Source organism: Pteronotus mesoamericanus, unplaced genomic scaffold (assembly GCF_021234165.1).
Source record: "Pteronotus mesoamericanus isolate MK-2021 breed Mesoamerican mustached bat unplaced genomic scaffold, CSHL_Meso_final contig_2, whole genome shotgun sequence".
In the NCBI taxonomy this organism is placed as follows: Eukaryota; Metazoa; Chordata; class Mammalia; order Chiroptera; family Mormoopidae; genus Pteronotus; species Pteronotus mesoamericanus.
Genome location: NW_026555084.1, coordinates 16,926,965 through 16,945,230, shown reverse-complemented (window position 1 = coordinate 16,945,230; position 18,266 = coordinate 16,926,965). Strand labels below are relative to the sequence as shown.

Genomic DNA, 18,266 nt, shown 5'->3' with positions numbered 1-18,266 from the left:
TGGAAAGAGAGAAATGATTTATAGCTGAGGCACTGATTGAAGACCTATAACTTGGCCAAGTACACCACGAACTCTTGATGCTTTTCTTGGCGTTACTCCCACACAGAGAACGTGCACTGTGGCTTCCTACTGGCTGTGTGTCAAGCTCACACGTACGGGGCAAGGCAAAGCCAAGGTCTGACTGACAGAACTGCTAACGATCCAAGGAACCACTTTTAGATTTAGGCAGTTTATCACTTACACAGACAGCAAAGAGAAGCATAAGTCAGAGGTGCCAGCTCCCTGTCATCTTTGACTCACACATCAAAAAGGAGGATGCCCAAACCGGAGGGACTGGAAGACTGCACGCAAGTTGTCCGGTACCCTGTGGTTGAGGAGCCAATCCCAGGCTGCAGCTAAGAGGTTTTGGTTTTATAGTCTGCTGCCGCGTTCTGGGCGGGTGGGCAGGGCAGAAAGCCCCACACCTCACAGACCCCGGGAGGCAGTAAGGAACGTCTTTGACAGCCTCCTGGGGTAGAAGAGAAGGAGAAGAGAAGGAGAGCAGAAGGCGGCTTATAGCAGCTCCTACGGGGCTCCCTTCTACTCGTGTTCCAGGAGTGTCGCGATGCGTTCCCCTAAGTCTTGGATAAGCTACAGTCCCCCCCTTTGCCTGTGTGGGTCCCTGCCAGGTTGCCAGGGGTACACGGTGAAATCATTCCTCTGCAAAGGGTCGTTGAAAGCAGGACTTAGGATCATGGCGGGGAGAACGCTTGCTGCGCACTGAAGAGCTGTCCTCTGTGAGGCTTGGCATCTTGCTGGGGGTGAGGTGTAGCACACGCTGTCCTGGTTCCCTAAAAGGTGGTGACCTTAGCTGTGGATGTGGGGGTGGGCCGTGGATTGGCAGTAGGGGTCACCTGGGCCCAAAGTCCAGGAGCCTGAAAGGCCTTTCTGCCTCCCTTTACACTAATTTGCTTTATAAACTTTTATGACCAGGTTTCCTCCTGTGCAAAAACTCCTATCTGTCACTACTGATTAAAGTCTTGCCAGATCAACCTCAGACAAAGTTTAGTTTTTATAGTCATTCCTTCCCATCGAATTCGCCTGACACAACTCATTGATTGTCTGACTATAAACTGAATACCCGTTTGATATCTACTGCGATCAGACGCTGTGAATGAATAGAACTGGGCACAGAAAGATGAAAGACACTGTCCACGCGTCTTTTTCTTCAGCCCATGTCATTGTCTCAGATTGTTTTCTAAAAAAGAACATGGCAGGTTCTAGTTTTATTTCTTACCTTCTCTGCTTGTCCACATTTTTAAATTCAAGAACCACATGAATTTGTGGAGTCTCCGTTGAAAAATCAAGCCTGGGCGGATCTTTTACTTCCCTCTAATGTTCCTTTGATTTTGCTTTGATTGGGTCTTAGTTATTCTCTGGGTTGAGTCCTCCTGCATTCCCAATCCCTTTGGATTTCTCTGCTGTGCCAGAAAAGGGGCTAAAAGTTAGCCTCAGATGACAATGGACTACTTTGCTTGCACTGTAAATAGGAAGTGATCAGTATAGAAAGGAGCCAGGAACAGATATTTTTGCTTTTACCCACACTTTAGGAGGTTGATATACTGAGCTTTGACATTTGATTATGTGTTATATGTTCATAAAGACAAAATTTAAGACTACTTTCTGCCTTTTATATAGGCTTACATTTAGGTCATTTTTGGCCATTCAGTTTGCAGTAAGTTAAGAGACCAGGCTCTAGTTGGACGTTTCCAATGACTGTCTCCTTTCAGCTTGAAGGTACAGTGTTCGATGAAATCTCAGGCTGATTCTCTCCTCTGACATTCAAGAGACCTCTTTATCATTGCCATTCCTCTTAGAGAGGGGAAAAAAGGACTTAGTAACTTGCCTCTAACAGTTTTCTTTACTATAATTACAATGAGGCAAGATTTGTGCCTCATTTGGTGTTGCTGCAGTCCCAGAATCACCACAGAATCAGATGCACCAGACGTGCTCCCTAAAGAGTTGGTGGATGGCTAATTGAATTTCTGCTCCCGATTATAAATTTAATCTCCACAAGAAACCCATTCAGAAAGCACATCCAAAATTAACTTAGAAACACTGACATTAATTTCTTTCTCCTTTCATTTCTCTTCATAAATTATTTTACAAATGCTTACTGGAAACACATATTCATTAAGGGTTTAAAGGTAAAGAAATACAAATCAGAAAAAGAAAGGACTCAAATTCAGCCCCATTATTTATTGTCTAAGTGACCGTGGCAATTAATTCATTGCTTCCAGCTTCAGATTATCATTTATAAAATGGGATAAAAGCTCTTATCATGAGTGGTTTTGTGAGAAGGAGATGAACACCATAAGCAAAATGTAGTGCCTGGCACTAATTAGTGGTTCCTAATAATATTAGCAAGTGTGTATATTTCAGACATGAATAAGGCCAACCCCCTCCAGATGTTTACAAGTTAGTCCTGGGAAAGAAGACACTGGTTCAAGTAATTATGCTGCAGAGAGAAAAAGTCCCAATATAAGAAAAGGCTAGATGGCTCTTTTAAAAATGTAAGTTTTATTATTATTCACACTAACAGATCTGGAGATGACTGCCATCAAAAAGTTTGTCAAAATCACGGATCCCAAGAAAAGGGGGCATGCCACACAGGAAGCACCAGGTTTGTCAGGAGGTGTGGTAGGAAGTGGGCAAAGCCTTTTTTGTGTGTTTCCCATGGGAAGGGGTGGGGGAGCCAGGGTAAGCAGGTCGAGGATAGGCTACTTTGAATAATTTTGGTGGCTCAGGGTGTAGGGACTGTCCCTGGTTGTCTGGCACCTGGCCCTGGGGTGATCAGTGTTAGAGCTCCATAAAGGAGGGGGTTGCCGTGTGGGCTTTGGATCTGGTGGGTTTGCACAGGGAAGGTGCACTCCCAGGTGCATTGTTTGTTGTCTTCAGGAATTAGCTAGCCCTGCAGGGCAGCGAGCATCCCCAGGGTCCGCAACGCCTCAGGGTGTGAAAGCGTTGAAAAATACAGAATAAAAAGATGCAATGACTACAATGGCTCGGATCCTAGGAAGCCTGGAAGTAGCCATGGGCAAGCCTTTTCTTACTTCTGACGAGACTCCCCACCCACCTGCTCTCTAGTGTAGCACCCTGTCTGCCCCTTCCTAGCCCCTTACCACTAGTTCTTTTCCTTGTTTGTTTACCTGTTTATTGTCCATTTATCCCATTACACTGTCAGCTCCATGAAGGCATGACATTTGCTTGTTTGGTTTACTCCTCCAGTCCTCGTCCCTGACACAGTGCCTGGCACACAGTAGATGCTCAATGAATACTTGTTGAACATATTAGTATTCTCATACTGCACACAGTAGGGCCTGATGACTGTGTGTGTGTGTGTGTTGTGTGGAGCAAGTTCCAGCCGTTAGTGTGTACACCATTCATGTCTACTGTAAGGTTTCGGTCAAGACCATATGCCTGGCAGACTACTTGATAGGCCCATCAGAAATGTATTAGCAAAGGGGTCTGAGGAGCTTCCTAGGAGAGAACTCACCTCTGGGACCAGCAGACACGCTTGAGATAGTAGCAAGCACTTCCGAGGCTGGAAGGGAGAAGTATGTCTTTATGGGTGATGCTGTATTTCTCTTGGATGGGTCTTGTCTGTGCACCTCACAGATTCATAACTTGGTGCTTCTCAGAGTTTCAGAAGGAAAGACCTGCCTTTACCAAAAGGGCTACAGTGTTTAGGGTGCTGTATTAATCAGAATCCATCCAGGACATCCAAACCAGACCAGGTGATCAAATAGGAAGAGTTTGATCACCTCCTCCTTGGAGGAGGATTTACAATGTGTTAGAAATGCAGTTGGTGGCGGCAGTGGTGGAGGTGAGTCAACCCTGAGGTTACAAAATGCTGGAAGCTGCTACTGCTCCTTGGCCAGGAGGGACAGAGGGAGAAGCTGGGCCCGGAGCTGGAGCCACCCAGCAGAAGCCGGGACAGTGGCGCCTCTGCCTGGCACGGGTGGGACCACAGGCAGAGGGCGTTTTTGGAAGCGGCTGAAGCCATGGAGAAGATGCAGCCACTGCTCAAGACGTCCCCTGAAGCAGAAGGAGGGAGAAATGGCCTGGCCCTTTCCCTTTCTCTCACCTCCGATCTCTACCTGTTCCTTCCATTATCCAATCCTAACCAGATGCAGTTGGCCAGGAAGTCCGGAAGCCACAGCATGACAAGATCCGCTTCCTCTCTAGGTCAGAGCAGAAGAGGGGACATGTAGAGAGAGCATTTGAAAGGAAATGTGCAAATGTCAAGCACGGAGGAGGACAGCACTAGTTAGTGTCCCATGAAAAGATTATGACATAAAAATGAAAGATGGCATAGACTCAATTTACCACACGATCTTGCTCTTTGAGCGTTTTGGCACATCGGCATCCCTGGCGAGGCGGTAATACCCAGGACAAACAGAAGCAGTCTCTTGCAGAGAAAGCAGTAGAAGCGGCAGGATGGAGGATGAGTGGCAGTAATACCTGATCTCCTTCATGCAGTTTACAAAGTAGCAGAAAAATAAAGAAATGGCCATGACAACTCAGTTACTTATAGGAATTTATAAGAAGTGACACTTAGTGTTAATCTTGGTTTGGGTCAGTTACATCCTTTGTCCACAGTTTCATTAAATCCTCATAACCATACCATAACCTCCAGCTGGGCCCCAGCTGCTAGCCTTGCGCCCTCCAGGGACTGTGCCTTGACTTATCTTCCTCAGAGTGTGGAGTCCCTCTCTGGTGGTGGTGACAGCAGTGCCATTTCGCCAGGGAGCCTCGATCCCTGCTCCTCTCCTTCAAGGTTCTTTTTCCTCTCTTCTTTGCATGTGAGGCACCAGATTCCCCAGAGAACCCCAGGACTTGGGCTTGCATAGAGGGTCAGCCTGGGACGCCCTGGCCTTTCACGTAGATTGTTTCCATGGCCAGCCCAGCATTTCTTTTACACAATTACAACTGGTTGAACTTCCTGGTAGTTTTAAGTGAATATCTTGGTGACTCAGCTCGTTTCTCTAAATAGGTCTTGCAACAGAATATTTTCTCAGGGTCACACCTTTGGGACTGTCCTGCTCGTAAGGTCCCCATTGCAGATGAGGAGACCAATGCTATAGATAAAAATGTCCAATCTGAGATTATACAAAGCGTAAATATTGAATCCCAGGTCTTTAAAAAAGGCATTTTGATTTTAGATCCCGAGCCGCCTCTTCTGCATGAGGGCACACAGAAGGCACACCCCGAGACACTAGACAAGATAAAGATCTTGTCATAGGGGACGTATGAGCGGGGCTGGGATGGGCGGACGGAATCCTGGAGCAGGATGGGCCAAGGTGCCGTTAAGCTGAGTCTGTGCTATGCCAGGGCTGGTGGCACCTCCAGATTGCTTCCACAACTGGATAGCTAGCTCAGCGGGTCGTGGGGTTCTCCCCACCTGAAAGAAATAGGAAGCTGGAAGAATTCAACAGAACTTCCACTCCTTTGAATCCCAGTGTGAAACCTTCTCTTCTTTTTCAATCTTCTTCAAGCCTCAAAGAACAGGGAAGGACTCTTGGAGCTCTTTGTCTCCCCCTGGCGTCGCCGTGGTCCCGGCGCAAAGGCTCGTACAAGAGGTCCTTGAGAATGCGTGAAGCCAGGGCTTTGTTTCTTGTGGGAACTTGAGGGAAAGCGGAAAATCCTCCCATTTGTTTAATGAGGAAACGTGACCTTCATGCTCTTCTTTGCTGTGGCGAGTCAAGTGGTAGGAACTGAAATTCAGGTCCGTGGTGGGTGTATAAGTAGGTGCGGGTGCAAAGGCAGCTGCTACACTTGATGCAGCAAGTAGACCCCCCGGGCTCGGTGGGTTCACCTTTTAAACGCCAGGCAGACGTCACAGATAACCTGTCATGAAGCTGGTCACTGTGCTGCTGCTGGTGACCATTGGCATATGCAGTTACTCTGGTAAGTAGCCTGGAGCGCATATTTTTCTGCTTTTCTAGTAATAGAAACACAACTAGTAAGCCTTGGCCCCCAGTGGACTGTGGTAGAGGGAGTTTTAGAACCACAGAACGGTAGGGTTGGGAGGGACTTCAGCTTTACCTCGCTGACCCCCCCATCCAAGCCCTAATCCAACACCCCTGGTTCATCCTACATGAGAGGTTAGCCAACTCCTACTGAGGGTCAACCAATGTTAGTTGTTGACCATGGTTCACCATAGTTTTCCTTATCTTCCTTAATCTTTTAGTCAAAACCTGACTTTGTAACTTCTTTCTTTTATGCTTTTGAAATGATATGGCGTCATTCTTGCTATCATCTCAAATCAATCAGGGTGCCAGGTTGGTTCTCCTGAGACATAGTTACATTTATTTGTTCACACACGCAATTGATATTTCTCGAATGGCTACAACCTGCTATGTGCTGGATAAGCACTGGAAGAGTCAGACATGAATCAGACATAAATAGTGTTCTTAGGGTGCCTGTAGCATGGTAGGGGAGCTAAGACTTCTGCAGAAGCCAGTACAATGGTGCTCATCTAGAGCTCTGTGCAAGAACTGAGGGGCGACCTGTTCAATTTCTAGGTGGGGTATAGGAGTTGGCCTCTTCGAAGACAATGGAGATTGACCCATTCTTTTTGGAGAGAATCAATTAACCACCAGAAGGATATTTGGGTGCATCTGGATCACTCTCATTCAGGGCACAGGAAGCTTTGCAGACTTTCCCTTAGAAATTATGAGTACATGCAGAGAAGGCACCCACCAAAGTGTTTATGTAAGGAGATGAATTACAAGAAACTAGGTCCTGCCCACGCCCACATCGGCAACTTTGCCTTGTGTTTATATGGAATTTTGACAAATTTGTAACTTCATCAGTTTCAGCTATTGTGGTGTTCTTTTGTGTCCAGGGACAAATATCTGTTGGCAGAGGTGGCTACTGAAAGAGGAGCTGCGGGGGGGAGTAAGTATAGCCCCTCTGGAAGAGAACTTTGGAGGGAAAATTGGTGGTAGAAGATCAAGATGAGACAGGCGAACAGGCTCAATTTTTATGATCAGAATGAGGAAATAAAAAGATTCCAAAGGAAAATGAACTGATAGCATCTTAGCCAGCAGGAGGATATGTGTTCTTATGCATATGATCATGCACATGTATGTTTACATATTTGCACACATTTTATAAAAAAAGTCATTCAAATTTTTCCCTTCTTTCTCATTTTACACTGATTCATTTTCTAGGTGAAAGTTACCTTTCTAAAACTTAGGATATAAAGTGCAGTTGTATCACATAAAAGCCTTGATAGCTCCCCATTGCCCTCAGGGAAAAAAAAAACAAACACCTCAAACTCATTAATTTGCCATTCAAGGCTTTGAAAAATCTGACCCGACCCGTATTTCGCAGCCCCACCTGCCTTCTCCCTCCTCAGCGCGCCCCAGTGGAATTCTGAGCTCCAACCATTCAGGACGGAAGACTCACCATACTACATATGCACTTTTATTTTCCTATCTCAGTACCTTCATTAACTTTGTTCTCCATAAAATGCCATTCCGTTCTTTACCTTGTCATCCTGGCATTTGCCTCAAGACATAACTCTAGCTTCTGGGAAGGCCCCTGCACCACTCTCCCACATTAGAATTAGTCGTCCCTCCTCCTGGGTTCCCATGGAGCTTTGTCCGTAGTGTTAGCACGGCCTGTGCTGCACTGTGGCGTACACAGGTCTTTGTTGTCCACCAGACCGCGAGTTCTCTGAATTCAGTACTCTTGTCTGACTCTTCCATGTAGCTACCCCAACTGGTACAGAATCATGATGCAATTATTTTTGTAGCATTGAGTTAAATTGGTTAGGAACAGTTCCTGGGCTGTGCATGGGTCCATTTCCTGTCCCCAGGTGGAGATTCCTTATAGCGTCTCTGCTTTGGTTTCCAACTTGTGGGCTGTGGAGGCAGCCCCATGTGAAGTATATCCCTGTGCGGTCAGTTGTAGTGCCTCCTGAGTGCTTACTTCGTGCCAAGGTGCAGCAGGGTGTGCTAGGCATGGGGTGCAGTTGTGAATGAAACATAAGCTCCTTGTTCTCGTGGAGCCTACATTCTAGTGAGAGGATGAAGGCAAAAAACCACTTACTATTCTAGGTAATGGTAAGAAAAAGATAGAGGCTGACAGGAGCGCCATTTTAGATACCTCTCTGAGAATGTAACATTGGAGGAGAAACCATGTGATGTGCAGAAGAAAAACATGTAGCTATCTGGGGAAAGAAAGTTCTAGAGAGATGGGACAGCAGGTGCCAAGGCCCAAGAAGACTGTAGCTGGAATGGAGCCATTGATGGACAGAGTGGAAGGTGGTGAGGTCACCGACAGGAGCGGATGTTCCTGTTTCACTTGGTTTCCCCTTTTGCTCTGCAGCTACTGCCTTCCTGGTCAACAAGGTGCCACTTCCTGTCAAGGATGCCTTACCTTTACCTCTGGACAACGTTCTCACCCTGGATCCATTAAAACTGCTTCTGAAAACTCTGGGCATTTCTGTTGAGCACCTTGTGGAAGGGCTAAGGAAGTGTGTGAATGAGCTGGGCCCAGAGGCCGCAGAGGCCGTGAAGAAACTGCTGGTAACTACAGCCTGCGGGGTAGTTGGTCCAAGGGCAGGCGCGGCCACCCTGAATGCCTGCGCTGCCCTTTCCTCTCCCACCTCCCCCCATTCTCCCTGGCGAATGTGTATTTTCCCCTGACTAATGGCTCATGTACGGTCTGCGTGTCCAGACCCTTCAGGAAAGTGCAATATTTACATTTCTGGTAGGAATATTTGAATGACAGAGACCTGTGTTCTAGTTGCGACTTCGCCATTTCCCAGCTCTGGGATTCTGCACTGGACTTAACTGCTTGGAGCCTCTGTTTTCCTGTCAGTAGAATGGTGGCTTCCTAGGAGAGCAACTGTTTTTGGAAATGTGCTAATTACATGTAAGCTGCTCTCATTTGTATTCCTGTCCTTCTGCCTTTCAGGAGGCCCTATCATATTTGGTGTGACGGCAGGATAGAGCGAGAGTGGAAGGAGGATCTTGGTCTCCTCTTCCCTGGCTGGAACTCGGTCCATCCTAAAATGTAGTGACTCCTGGACAGAATGAATAAAGCAATGAATAGATTTCAGTTTGTCCTATTGTTATTTCTGGGGGCTCTATTCAGAAGGGCCGTAACTAGATCATTTTTTCTCTTGGGTCATAAACTCTAGAGAGCCCATCGTTATAAAGCTAACTCACATTTTCCGTAAGACATAATGATTCCTTCCCTCCAAGTTAAACATCTCCATCTTATGCAACTGATCTTTCTCTGACAGTGTTTCCAGATCCCCTGTGCTTCTAAAAAAAATGTAAAACATGAAATGGAGAAGAATTTTCAAAGCCTTATATGGCAACACGGGGTCCTCACAAACCTCATTGGTTTGGAGTCGACACCATCAGAATGCGAGTTTCTGTTAACGTAGTTACGGTTGGACCTCTCACTGACCCTCACACCAAGTTAGGCCTTTACTGCAGCCGCCTCTGGCAAGCGATTTCTGACCTCGCCTCCTCTCCCCTCTGTGCTGCCATCTACAACGATGCCTTCATTTTCTTTCCAAGACGTAATTTTGGTTCTATACAATCACCTATAAAACATCTTTCGAGCTCCTTAGCGTGGCATGCCAGGCCCTCATCGACTGGCCTTTGCTTCCGTGTCTAATCTTGTCAGTGTCCCTTTCTTCACATGGGCTCTAGCCCCAGCCATGCTGAAAAGATAGCTAAATCTCTTTGCTGGTGACACTTTTATGCCTTAATGAAAATCAAGTCGTTTCCCACCCAGAATGTCTGCCATAGTCTGCCTTCAGACCTGACCTAGTGCCGGTCTCGGGACTGTTTGCCCTCCGATCCGTTCCCCATTATTCCCCTGTTCTGCTCTGTGTTGAGGGAACACAGGGGCATGAAGCTGACCCCTGAAAGGTGACTTTCTCAGGTTCCAATGTCAGCTGACTCTTGGCCTCTGTTCTGCCCCTGGGAGTCGCAGGCAGGAGACAGGTGATAGGAAAGGGGAAAGCCAGAGTGTGACCACCTTTCCCCCTCTATTTGGAAGAAGTCTCTGTACTGTGTCAAGCTGCCAGGTCCTGCTGGACAGGTCTGCGTTGGTTCTGGCTTTTGCCAGCGACCTCCAGTCCCTGGCTCTGCTTACACCACCTCTTTTCTCTCTCTTTCCACTGGAGGTGGGTAGTGGCTTCCTCCTGTTACCAGTTGCTGCATTGCCTCACCATCCCCTGTCTTTCTTTTTAGGTCTTCTCTTATCTGTTGAATTAATTCTGTGCACACTAGTTCCCCTAGAGGCACCATTTTGTTTTGTGTAATTTCAGTTGCCCACAGTCAACCATGGTCCAAAGATATTAAATGAAAAATTCCAGAAATAAATAATTCAAAGGTTTAAATCGCACACCAGTCAGTCTTGCGCTGTCTCGCGCTGTCTCACTCTCTCCTGCTCCATCCGGCCCAGGATGTAAACCATCCCTTTGTCCAGTGTGGCCGCACTGTGTGTGTCACCCGCCCATTCGTCACTCAGGAGCCCCCTCAGGTGTCTCTCAGATGGACTGACATGTTATTGCAGTGCTTGTGTTCCGGAAATCCTTATTTTACTAAATAATGGCCCCCAAAATGTTCCTGTCACTTTTATTCAAGTATATTGTTATAATTGTTCTATTTTATTAGTTGTGATTGGGCCTAATTTCTAATTAAACTTCATCATAGGTTTGTATGTGCATGATAAAACAGAGCATATATAGGGTTTGGCGCTCTCTGTGGTTTCAGGCACCCCAGGCATCCACTGGGGGTCTTAGAACGCATCCCGTCCAGATAAGCGAGCAGCTATTACTATGTTACCTTCCTCTGTCCTAAGCGTTGCAGTACTTTCTGTTTCCTGGTTGCTTCCTGGCTAAGATAATGTTGACTGTCATCCCCTCTGTGAAGATTATATTGATTTCCTGCCATTTCTTGACCCCCCCCTTTTTTTTTTTTGCAACTAGAATTGTTGCACTTTATGAAACTTCTTTTCCTTCCACATTTGACCTGCATCTCTAAGAAGAGCTGAGGTCGCCCAGCTGTAGTAATAAATAAACCCAAATCTCAGTGGCTTCCATCCACGGCCTTTTAACTTGTTCCCGCTTTATGCGGCCATCTCCCCAAGCTGTCTGAATTCTGTCACCTGCACCTGAGGAAACAGTCTTTGTCTTGAGCCTATCTGATCATTGTGACATATGAGAAGGGAGAACTTAGTGAACCAGGGGCTAACTTTTAAAAATACATACATTCTTCTATTTTTGCTTCATTTTTCCCCTTTGGGTAAGCATATGCTACTTTAATGGTTTTCAAAGTGGAATTTTGAAGAAAATGTTATGTCAGTTAATACATATTAGACAGTAAATTCCCCTTCTCAACATAAAAGTAACTAAAGGAAACCCTATCATAGACTGAACAAGCAGTGAAGCAGAAAGCAGCAGCTTCAGGCTTGTACAGCCTTTTGTTCAAGTTCAGGCTTTAGCAGTAGCGACCTGCGTAACCACGGGCAAGCTCTTTAAACTTCGGGTTTTCAGTTGCATTCTTTCAAAATGGAATAATAATACCTAATTCTTGTACTTGATGTGGCGATTCAAAGAGGTAACATTGAGAAGGACCAAGCAGGGACCTGTCCCAATAATATCTGTTGCTGTATCATCTTAGGTAGCTTTTGAAGGACCGTCCTTGAATGACAAGCATTGTCACAGTCTGAGCGTTGATTTATTCTGTCCCCTCTGGTTGAATTGTCCTCACTCCTCCTTCTCCAGGTCTCCAAATTCTTTCTCTTCTTTCAAGATGGCACCTCAGATATTATTACTGCTGAGAAGTCTTCTCAGATCTCCCAAGGGAACATGAATGGCTCTTTGTCCTGCCTCGCACGCTACTTAGCACCTCTGTTCTACCAGAGCACACTGGGTGTGGGTAGTTGATCATGTGCTCATATTTCCTGCATTAGGATTGTGAGCTGCTCGAACACAGGAACCGTGGGATGTTCCATGTGCATCCTTACTTTCTTGTTTGTAGGTAGAAGTTCTGTGATTTTAATTTCTTTACTTAATACAGATTACAACAAGTATTTATTGAATAGCTGCTCTCTGCGAGACACTGTTCTAATTTCTTATGATTGTGCCAGGAACATTGCACAAAAGAGGCAAAATCTTGTCTCATGAAGCTTACATTCTATTGAGGGTAGGCAGAATAAAGAAAAAAAATAACATTTTTTAGAAAAGATTTTATTAATTTTAGAGAGAGGGGAAGAGAGGGAGAAATAGAGGAAGAGAAACATCAATGTGTAGTTGCTTCTTGTATGCCCCCACTGGGGACCTGGCCCACAACCCAGGCATGTGCCCTGACTGGGAATTGATCCGGCAACCCTTTGGTTCTCAGGCTGGTGCTCAATCTTTTTAAAAAACTTTTAACACTGTGTTAAAAGACGAGTGCTAGAAGGAAAAAAAAATGCATCTGCTAAAGAGGATGAGCAACAATGGCCGGAGGGTACCATTTTAAGTAGGACGCTCAACAGAGTTCTCACAGAGAAGGTCACCTCTGAGAAAGACTTGAAGAAATGAGGGGCAAAGCCACGTAGTGGTCTTGGGGAAGGTATTTTAGGCAGAAAGAAGAGTAAATTCAAGGCTCCGAAGGAAGAACATGCCTGGAGGATTTAAAGCAAGGCAAGGATTCCAAATGGCTGGAGTGGAGGGAGCAAGGGAATGAGTAACAGAAGCAGCAATGAGAAGCAGGTAACTCAGGTAGGGTCCTAGCCATCGCTGTAAGGAAATTTAGAAAAACAGCTTTTGCTGAGAATGAGATGGGATGTAACAGAATGAATTGCTATAATTTGAATTATATGTTCATAAAAGTACTCTTTCTGCTTAGCATCTTTGTAACATGCAAGATGAAAATCTCCTAAGGCCTGATGTCATCATGGGAGCTCTGGGGTTGGAGACAGCGCAGCGATGGTGTGGGTTGTGTCTCCAGGGGAGTGCTGTGTTGGAGGCTGGACGAACCTGGTTGGAGTCCCCACTCAGCCTGTACCAGCTTGCAGATCTTCATGATGTCAATGACCTCTCCTGAGCCTCAGTCTCCTCCCCTTTTACACAAAGGAAATAATGCCTGACCAGCTTATTTTATGGGGTTGCAGTGAGATAATAATGTCAGGGGATCATGAAAGAAAAACGCTGTGCAGATGTTAAGAGATTCTTGATCTTCAAAAACAGGTGCCCCTGTTGGCTACACAGAGGTCTTATGGGAGGGCTGGGAGAGAAGGTAACAACAGGTAGAAAGAGGAAACACATATTGCGAAGCAGTTGGGAAATCTTCAGGATCTCTCTGGATTGCTGGGAAATCTTCAAAGTCCCTCTAGGGTGCTGGGGATGGGGGGACAGTTCCTTCTTAGCGGTGCGTTAAATCCGGTACTGATTGGGCACCTGTTTTTATTGTTTTTATTTTTGTTTTACCAGCATAGAAGAGTGATTTCAAGTTGTACAACAAAGGGGTGGATGTAAAGACAGAGAAACTCTGATAGGACATGTTTCTCAAGCTCAGGCGATGCACTGATTACGGCGGTTATGGTACCTTTCCAAGTTATGGTTATGGTACCTTTCCAAGGCACAAGTTAGACCTCAGAATCAGAGAAGGGATTTTTGGGTCACATTTGTTGGGAATCAACAGTCTGCATGTCAGGGTGTAATACAGTAGAAATCTTAACTGATTATGGTTAAAAGGATGTAATATTTGAAATGAGCACAGTCTTGAAATAAAATAAAAAGGCAACATACAAGATGGGAGAAAATTTTTGTAAATAATATATCCGATGAGGGGCTAATATCCAAAATACGTAAGAAACTCATGCAGCTCAGTAGAAAAACAAAAGAACTTGATTAAAAAATGAGCAAAGGACCTGAATAGACAATTTTCCAAAGAAGATGTACAAATAGCCAACAGGTATATGAAAATGTGCTCAACATCACCACTTAAAAGGGAAATGCAAATCAAAACCACAATGAGATACCACCTCACACCTGTTAGAGTGACTGTTATCAGAAGACAAGCAATAACAAATGCTGGTGAGGATGTGGAGAAAAGCAAAGAACCCTTGTGCACTGTTGGCGAGAATGTAAATTGCTACAGACATTATGGAAAACAGTATGCCAGTTCCTCAAAAAATTAAAAATAGAGGTACCATATGATACAGCAATCCTACTTTTGGGTATCTATCCAAAGGAAATAAAGATCACTATCTTGAAGAGATATCCGTACCCCCATGTTCACTGCAACATTGTTTACCATAGCAAGACATGAAAACAACCTAAGTGTCCATTGATGGATGCATGGATACAGAAAACGTGATACACACACACACACGCAGGCAGACACATTTGTACATAATGGGATATTATTCAGCATTAAAAAAATCCTGTCATACGTGACAAGATGGATGAATTTTGAGGACATTGCTCTAAGTGAAATAAATCAGAAAAAGACAAGTACTGTATGATTGCACTTATATGTGGAATCTAAAAAAAAAAAAAAAAGAAAAGGAACTCATTGAAACAGAGAGTAGATTGTCATTTGGTTGCCTGGGGCAGAGAGTTGCGTGAGGGGGAAGTAGGTGAAGGTGGTCAAAGTGTACACACTTTCAGTTACAAGATCAATATAAGATATATTTTGGGGATGTAATGTACAGCGTGGTGACTATAGCTAACAATACTGTATTGCATACTTGAAGGTCGCTAAGAGAGTAGATCTTAAAAGTTCTCATTCTGCCACCCCCCCCAAAGGCATCTATGTGAATAATGGCTGTGTTAACCTTATACAGTAAAAATTTTGCAATATATACATATATCAAATCAACACTTTTATACCTTAAACTTCCACACTGTTTTATGTCAGTTACAACTCAATGAACCTGAGGGAAGAAAAGAAACTGGCACTGTCTCTGGAACATGCAGAGTGCGGGTTGTCTGAATTTGTTGTAGAAAGTTATATGCATTTTTCAGTAGTTAGTAGCTGTTGACTCTTGGTTTAGCCATTTATATTATTAAAGGATTTTTGTGTTGCAAGGCAACCTACCGTGACTACAGAAAAACGGGAAGATAGTCGAACGGCAAAAGATTTGTTGCACATGTACTGGAGTTGCTTTCAGAGTCAAAGTGCTTGGGAAGTAGAGCGCTGCCGTCCTCGTCATGCTCTGTGAGTTCAGTCCAGGCTTCCGGCGCGTAGTAAATAATTTGGGGAGACTCTCCCTGGCTCAGCGGGGTCAGGTTGTAGAATGGTATGATCCTCTATGACTCATTGGCGAGAGCCACAGCAATGGCCATGGGGAGCCTACCTCTCAGGGATGAAAGAGGTATTTGAACCAGTGACAGGGCCGCACTAGACTTTTCCCGGAATCTTCTGTCCCGGACACTCTGCTTTTCTATGAGAATAATAAAGCCTCTGTGGAACAGCAATACCCTTGTCATTATATTGAAAAGAAAAAAAAGTTTTTCATTCATTAGCCCAGGAGAATGGGCTTAAATAGTTTTGAAAAACTTTCCCAGAGAGGATGCATGAAACTTTATCTCTGAAACTTCACACATTTTTTAGGGTTAAGAGGGTGTTCTTTGGAGTCTGATTAAAATCCTCTTTTTATCATTTATTGATCCTGTGATTTTGAACTTGCTACTTTACCTGGGCTTTAGTTTCCTTATTTTGAACCATTCTTTGGTTATTCTTGCTAATAATTCCTATATACTTAATACTTTTGCAGCATTAAAAAGTTTAAACATGCTCAGGAAAAAATTAGTACCGCCAGTAAAAATCTTTTCAGTGAACTAGGATGTGTGACTTCTGAAGAGGACACATTTATTCTGACTTCTAGAATCAAAAGTGCACAGTCATGTTGCTCAAAATAGGCTGCGTTTGGTTGAAGCCAGGGCCTGAATCCTAAGAACTTGCTAGGAGGTGCTTTGAGGCCTGGATCCTGGAGGACTCATGAAGAACTGGAAAAGCAGGATTTGGCTGCCCTGGAATTGTTCTGGAGCCACGTAGGTGTGTCCTTACAAACATAAGCCAGACAGAGGGAAACAGTTACCAGCCAGAGAGGGTTTACGAAGCAAGAAAAATACAAAGACTCTTTCATCTTTTTTTTCATATTTTTATGCCTCTGCACTTTAGAATGTGAAATCAACTATAATACATATTTGAGGAAACAGGCAAGAACAACAAAAATGCAAGATATATAGGCCAAGAATCAGCAACAGGGAAGAAGGGCAGATGCACAAAGGTGCACATAAGAATGAAGTGAATCATCAGTTTCACTTTGAGTTTCCAGATAGGGAGGGAACAAAAAGAAATAGGCCAAGTTACATATATACTATAATCAGAAAGGAGGAGGCAGTCCTTAGGAAAGCCATTCTTTTCCCCTCAAAATTCTAAAATCCAAAATTCTTTCCCATAAGACTTCAGAAAGTACGTATTGAGTGATATCATGCCCAATGGCGGTTTTGTTCATCAGCTGCCTGTGAATTACCTGTTAAATGTCCTTTCCCCGAGGCATGACCAGGGCACATTACTGCACCTTCCTCATTCCTCTCCGCAGTCCCTGAGGTACGCTGTCCTGGGTGATAGCTCAGACCAGCGATTTTCAACCCTTTTCATCTCATGGCACACAGGAACTAATTACTCTAATTCTGTGGCACACCAAAAGATATATTTTTTAACCATCTGACAAAAAGAAATTTTTTTGATTCATTCACACCAATGGCTGCTGTTGACTGTTACCATTTTTTCTTTTTATTTGACCATCTATGGGAAAAGAGGTCAGTGCCCCTGACTAGTCAGGTGTTGCATGTTGAAAAATTCTTGTCGGCACACCAGTTGAAAATCTCTGGCCTAGGCTGTCAGCTTCTCAATGGCTGGGCAGTGTTACCTTGGTAGCACTGGCAAAATATGACACATCGTAGTCATGGATTAAGTAAGCATTCAAGGAATGTATAAGAAAGGGATGTAGGTGGTAGGAGAAAGATGAGATTATCTATCTGTCTCTCTATAGCTATGTATCTGTGTATCCTATCTATCTATTAATCTATCTTAATTTAAGAAATAATCTAGAACTTTGACCAAAAGTTTTATACTGGAGAAACAGGCATTTCTCTGAATCACTTGCTTTTAAAGTGATGATTTGCTTTTGATTAGATGAGGCAATTGCCATACAAATGACACTTTTGAAACTACTTATTAAATGTACAGTCACCAGGGTTTAAGGAGATACACCTAATCGAACCAGCCAAAATCTAATCTTTGCTTTAGAGCCTTCCTGCTCTGAGGCTAGATTTTTTCTCCTCCTTAGATTGAGCCATTTCTCTTTGTCCATTAGGCCCCATTGTTTCCTGAATCTACTCAAAGCTTTGTAGGTGCAGCTAAAAAAGAAAATAAGAAATTCTGGCCTTCAGCTCTGGAACAATTAAGTCCCTCACATTTTTAATATTAGTAAGGAGGAAGGAGAACCTCAAGGAGGACAAGAGACCTTCCCATGGTCACAATAACCAGTTCGTAGCCAAGTTAGAAGTTGAATTTGCTTCTTCTTTGTGACTTTTGCTCTTCCTAACTCCTTCATGTTGTCTCCCTGTTGGACTGCCTCAGACACGGAGCCCCTAGGAAGGCGCTCCGAGAATTCTGCTAATCCTCGGGGTGTGGATACCAAGGGAGGGAGGTATGTGCCAACAGTCTGAATGAAGGCCAAGGCTGAGGACGCCTGCAACAAGGGGTGAGCTGATCCCTGACGAGATGGGAATGGGAAGATGCAAACGTGAGTGTTTTGGGGAGCTTAGCCGGCTTGGGGGTGAGAGTCAGGAGTGTCAGGGTTGAGCATGTCCTGATTCCAATGCCCAGGCCTGATTTCCATCTTTCAGAGCTTATGGAAAAGGAGGGGCTAAGTCCTAGGATAACATGACAGTGGCTCACTGCGCTTGCACTAGTCACACCCAGGTTATGAAATAGAGCAGGAGAGAAGAGGAATGTTCCCAGGTCAGATAGGACGTGGAAGCTGGGAAAGGCCATGCCTCCTGGAGATGGAAATGAGATAACTAACCAAAGACATAGTGGTTATTTCTGTGGGCACCTTGAGGCATGTGTAAAGTCAAACAGCTTAATCACTGTTTTCGACTGCTTTCTCCTGCACTATTTCCCTTTGCTCTCCACTAAGCACTATGGGTTAGTGAGAAAGCACAGTTTGGAACCAGGCTGCTT

General features: G+C 44.6%; 2 protein-coding genes across 2 annotated transcripts in view; both read left to right on the top strand.

The window, feature by feature from the left end:
• The first annotated feature begins 259 nt into the window (after positions 1-259).
• Positions 260-18,266, top strand: part of SPINK5 (serine peptidase inhibitor Kazal type 5) — a 205,664-nt gene continuing 187,657 nt past the window's right edge. The window contains exon 1 of the mRNA XM_054568601.1: positions 260-402. The gene's annotated coding sequence lies outside the window, so the exon portion shown is untranslated. The remainder of the gene's footprint in view (positions 403-18,266) is intronic.
• On the top strand, positions 5,789-9,103 carry SCGB3A2 (secretoglobin family 3A member 2). The gene is made up of 3 exons (XM_054568218.1): positions 5,789-5,949; positions 8,380-8,579; positions 8,971-9,103. The coding sequence occupies exons 1-3, from the start codon at positions 5,895-5,897 to the stop codon at positions 8,992-8,994; spliced, it is 279 nt and encodes a 92-aa protein (XP_054424193.1). The 5' UTR covers positions 5,789-5,894; the 3' UTR covers positions 8,995-9,103.

Excerpts from the sequence above, each read along its gene's own strand:
- SCGB3A2 (XM_054568218.1), top strand. The coding sequence starts at position 5,895 with ATGAAGCTGGTCACTGTGCTGCTGCTGGTGACCATTGGCATATGCAGT. Across the intron at positions 5,950-8,379 it reads TGGCATATGCAGTTACTCTG|CTACTGCCTTCCTGGTCAAC; the intron begins GTAAGTAGCCTG and ends TTTGCTCTGCAG. Across the intron at positions 8,580-8,970 it reads AGGCCGTGAAGAAACTGCTG|GAGGCCCTATCATATTTGGT; the intron begins GTAACTACAGCC and ends TCTGCCTTTCAG.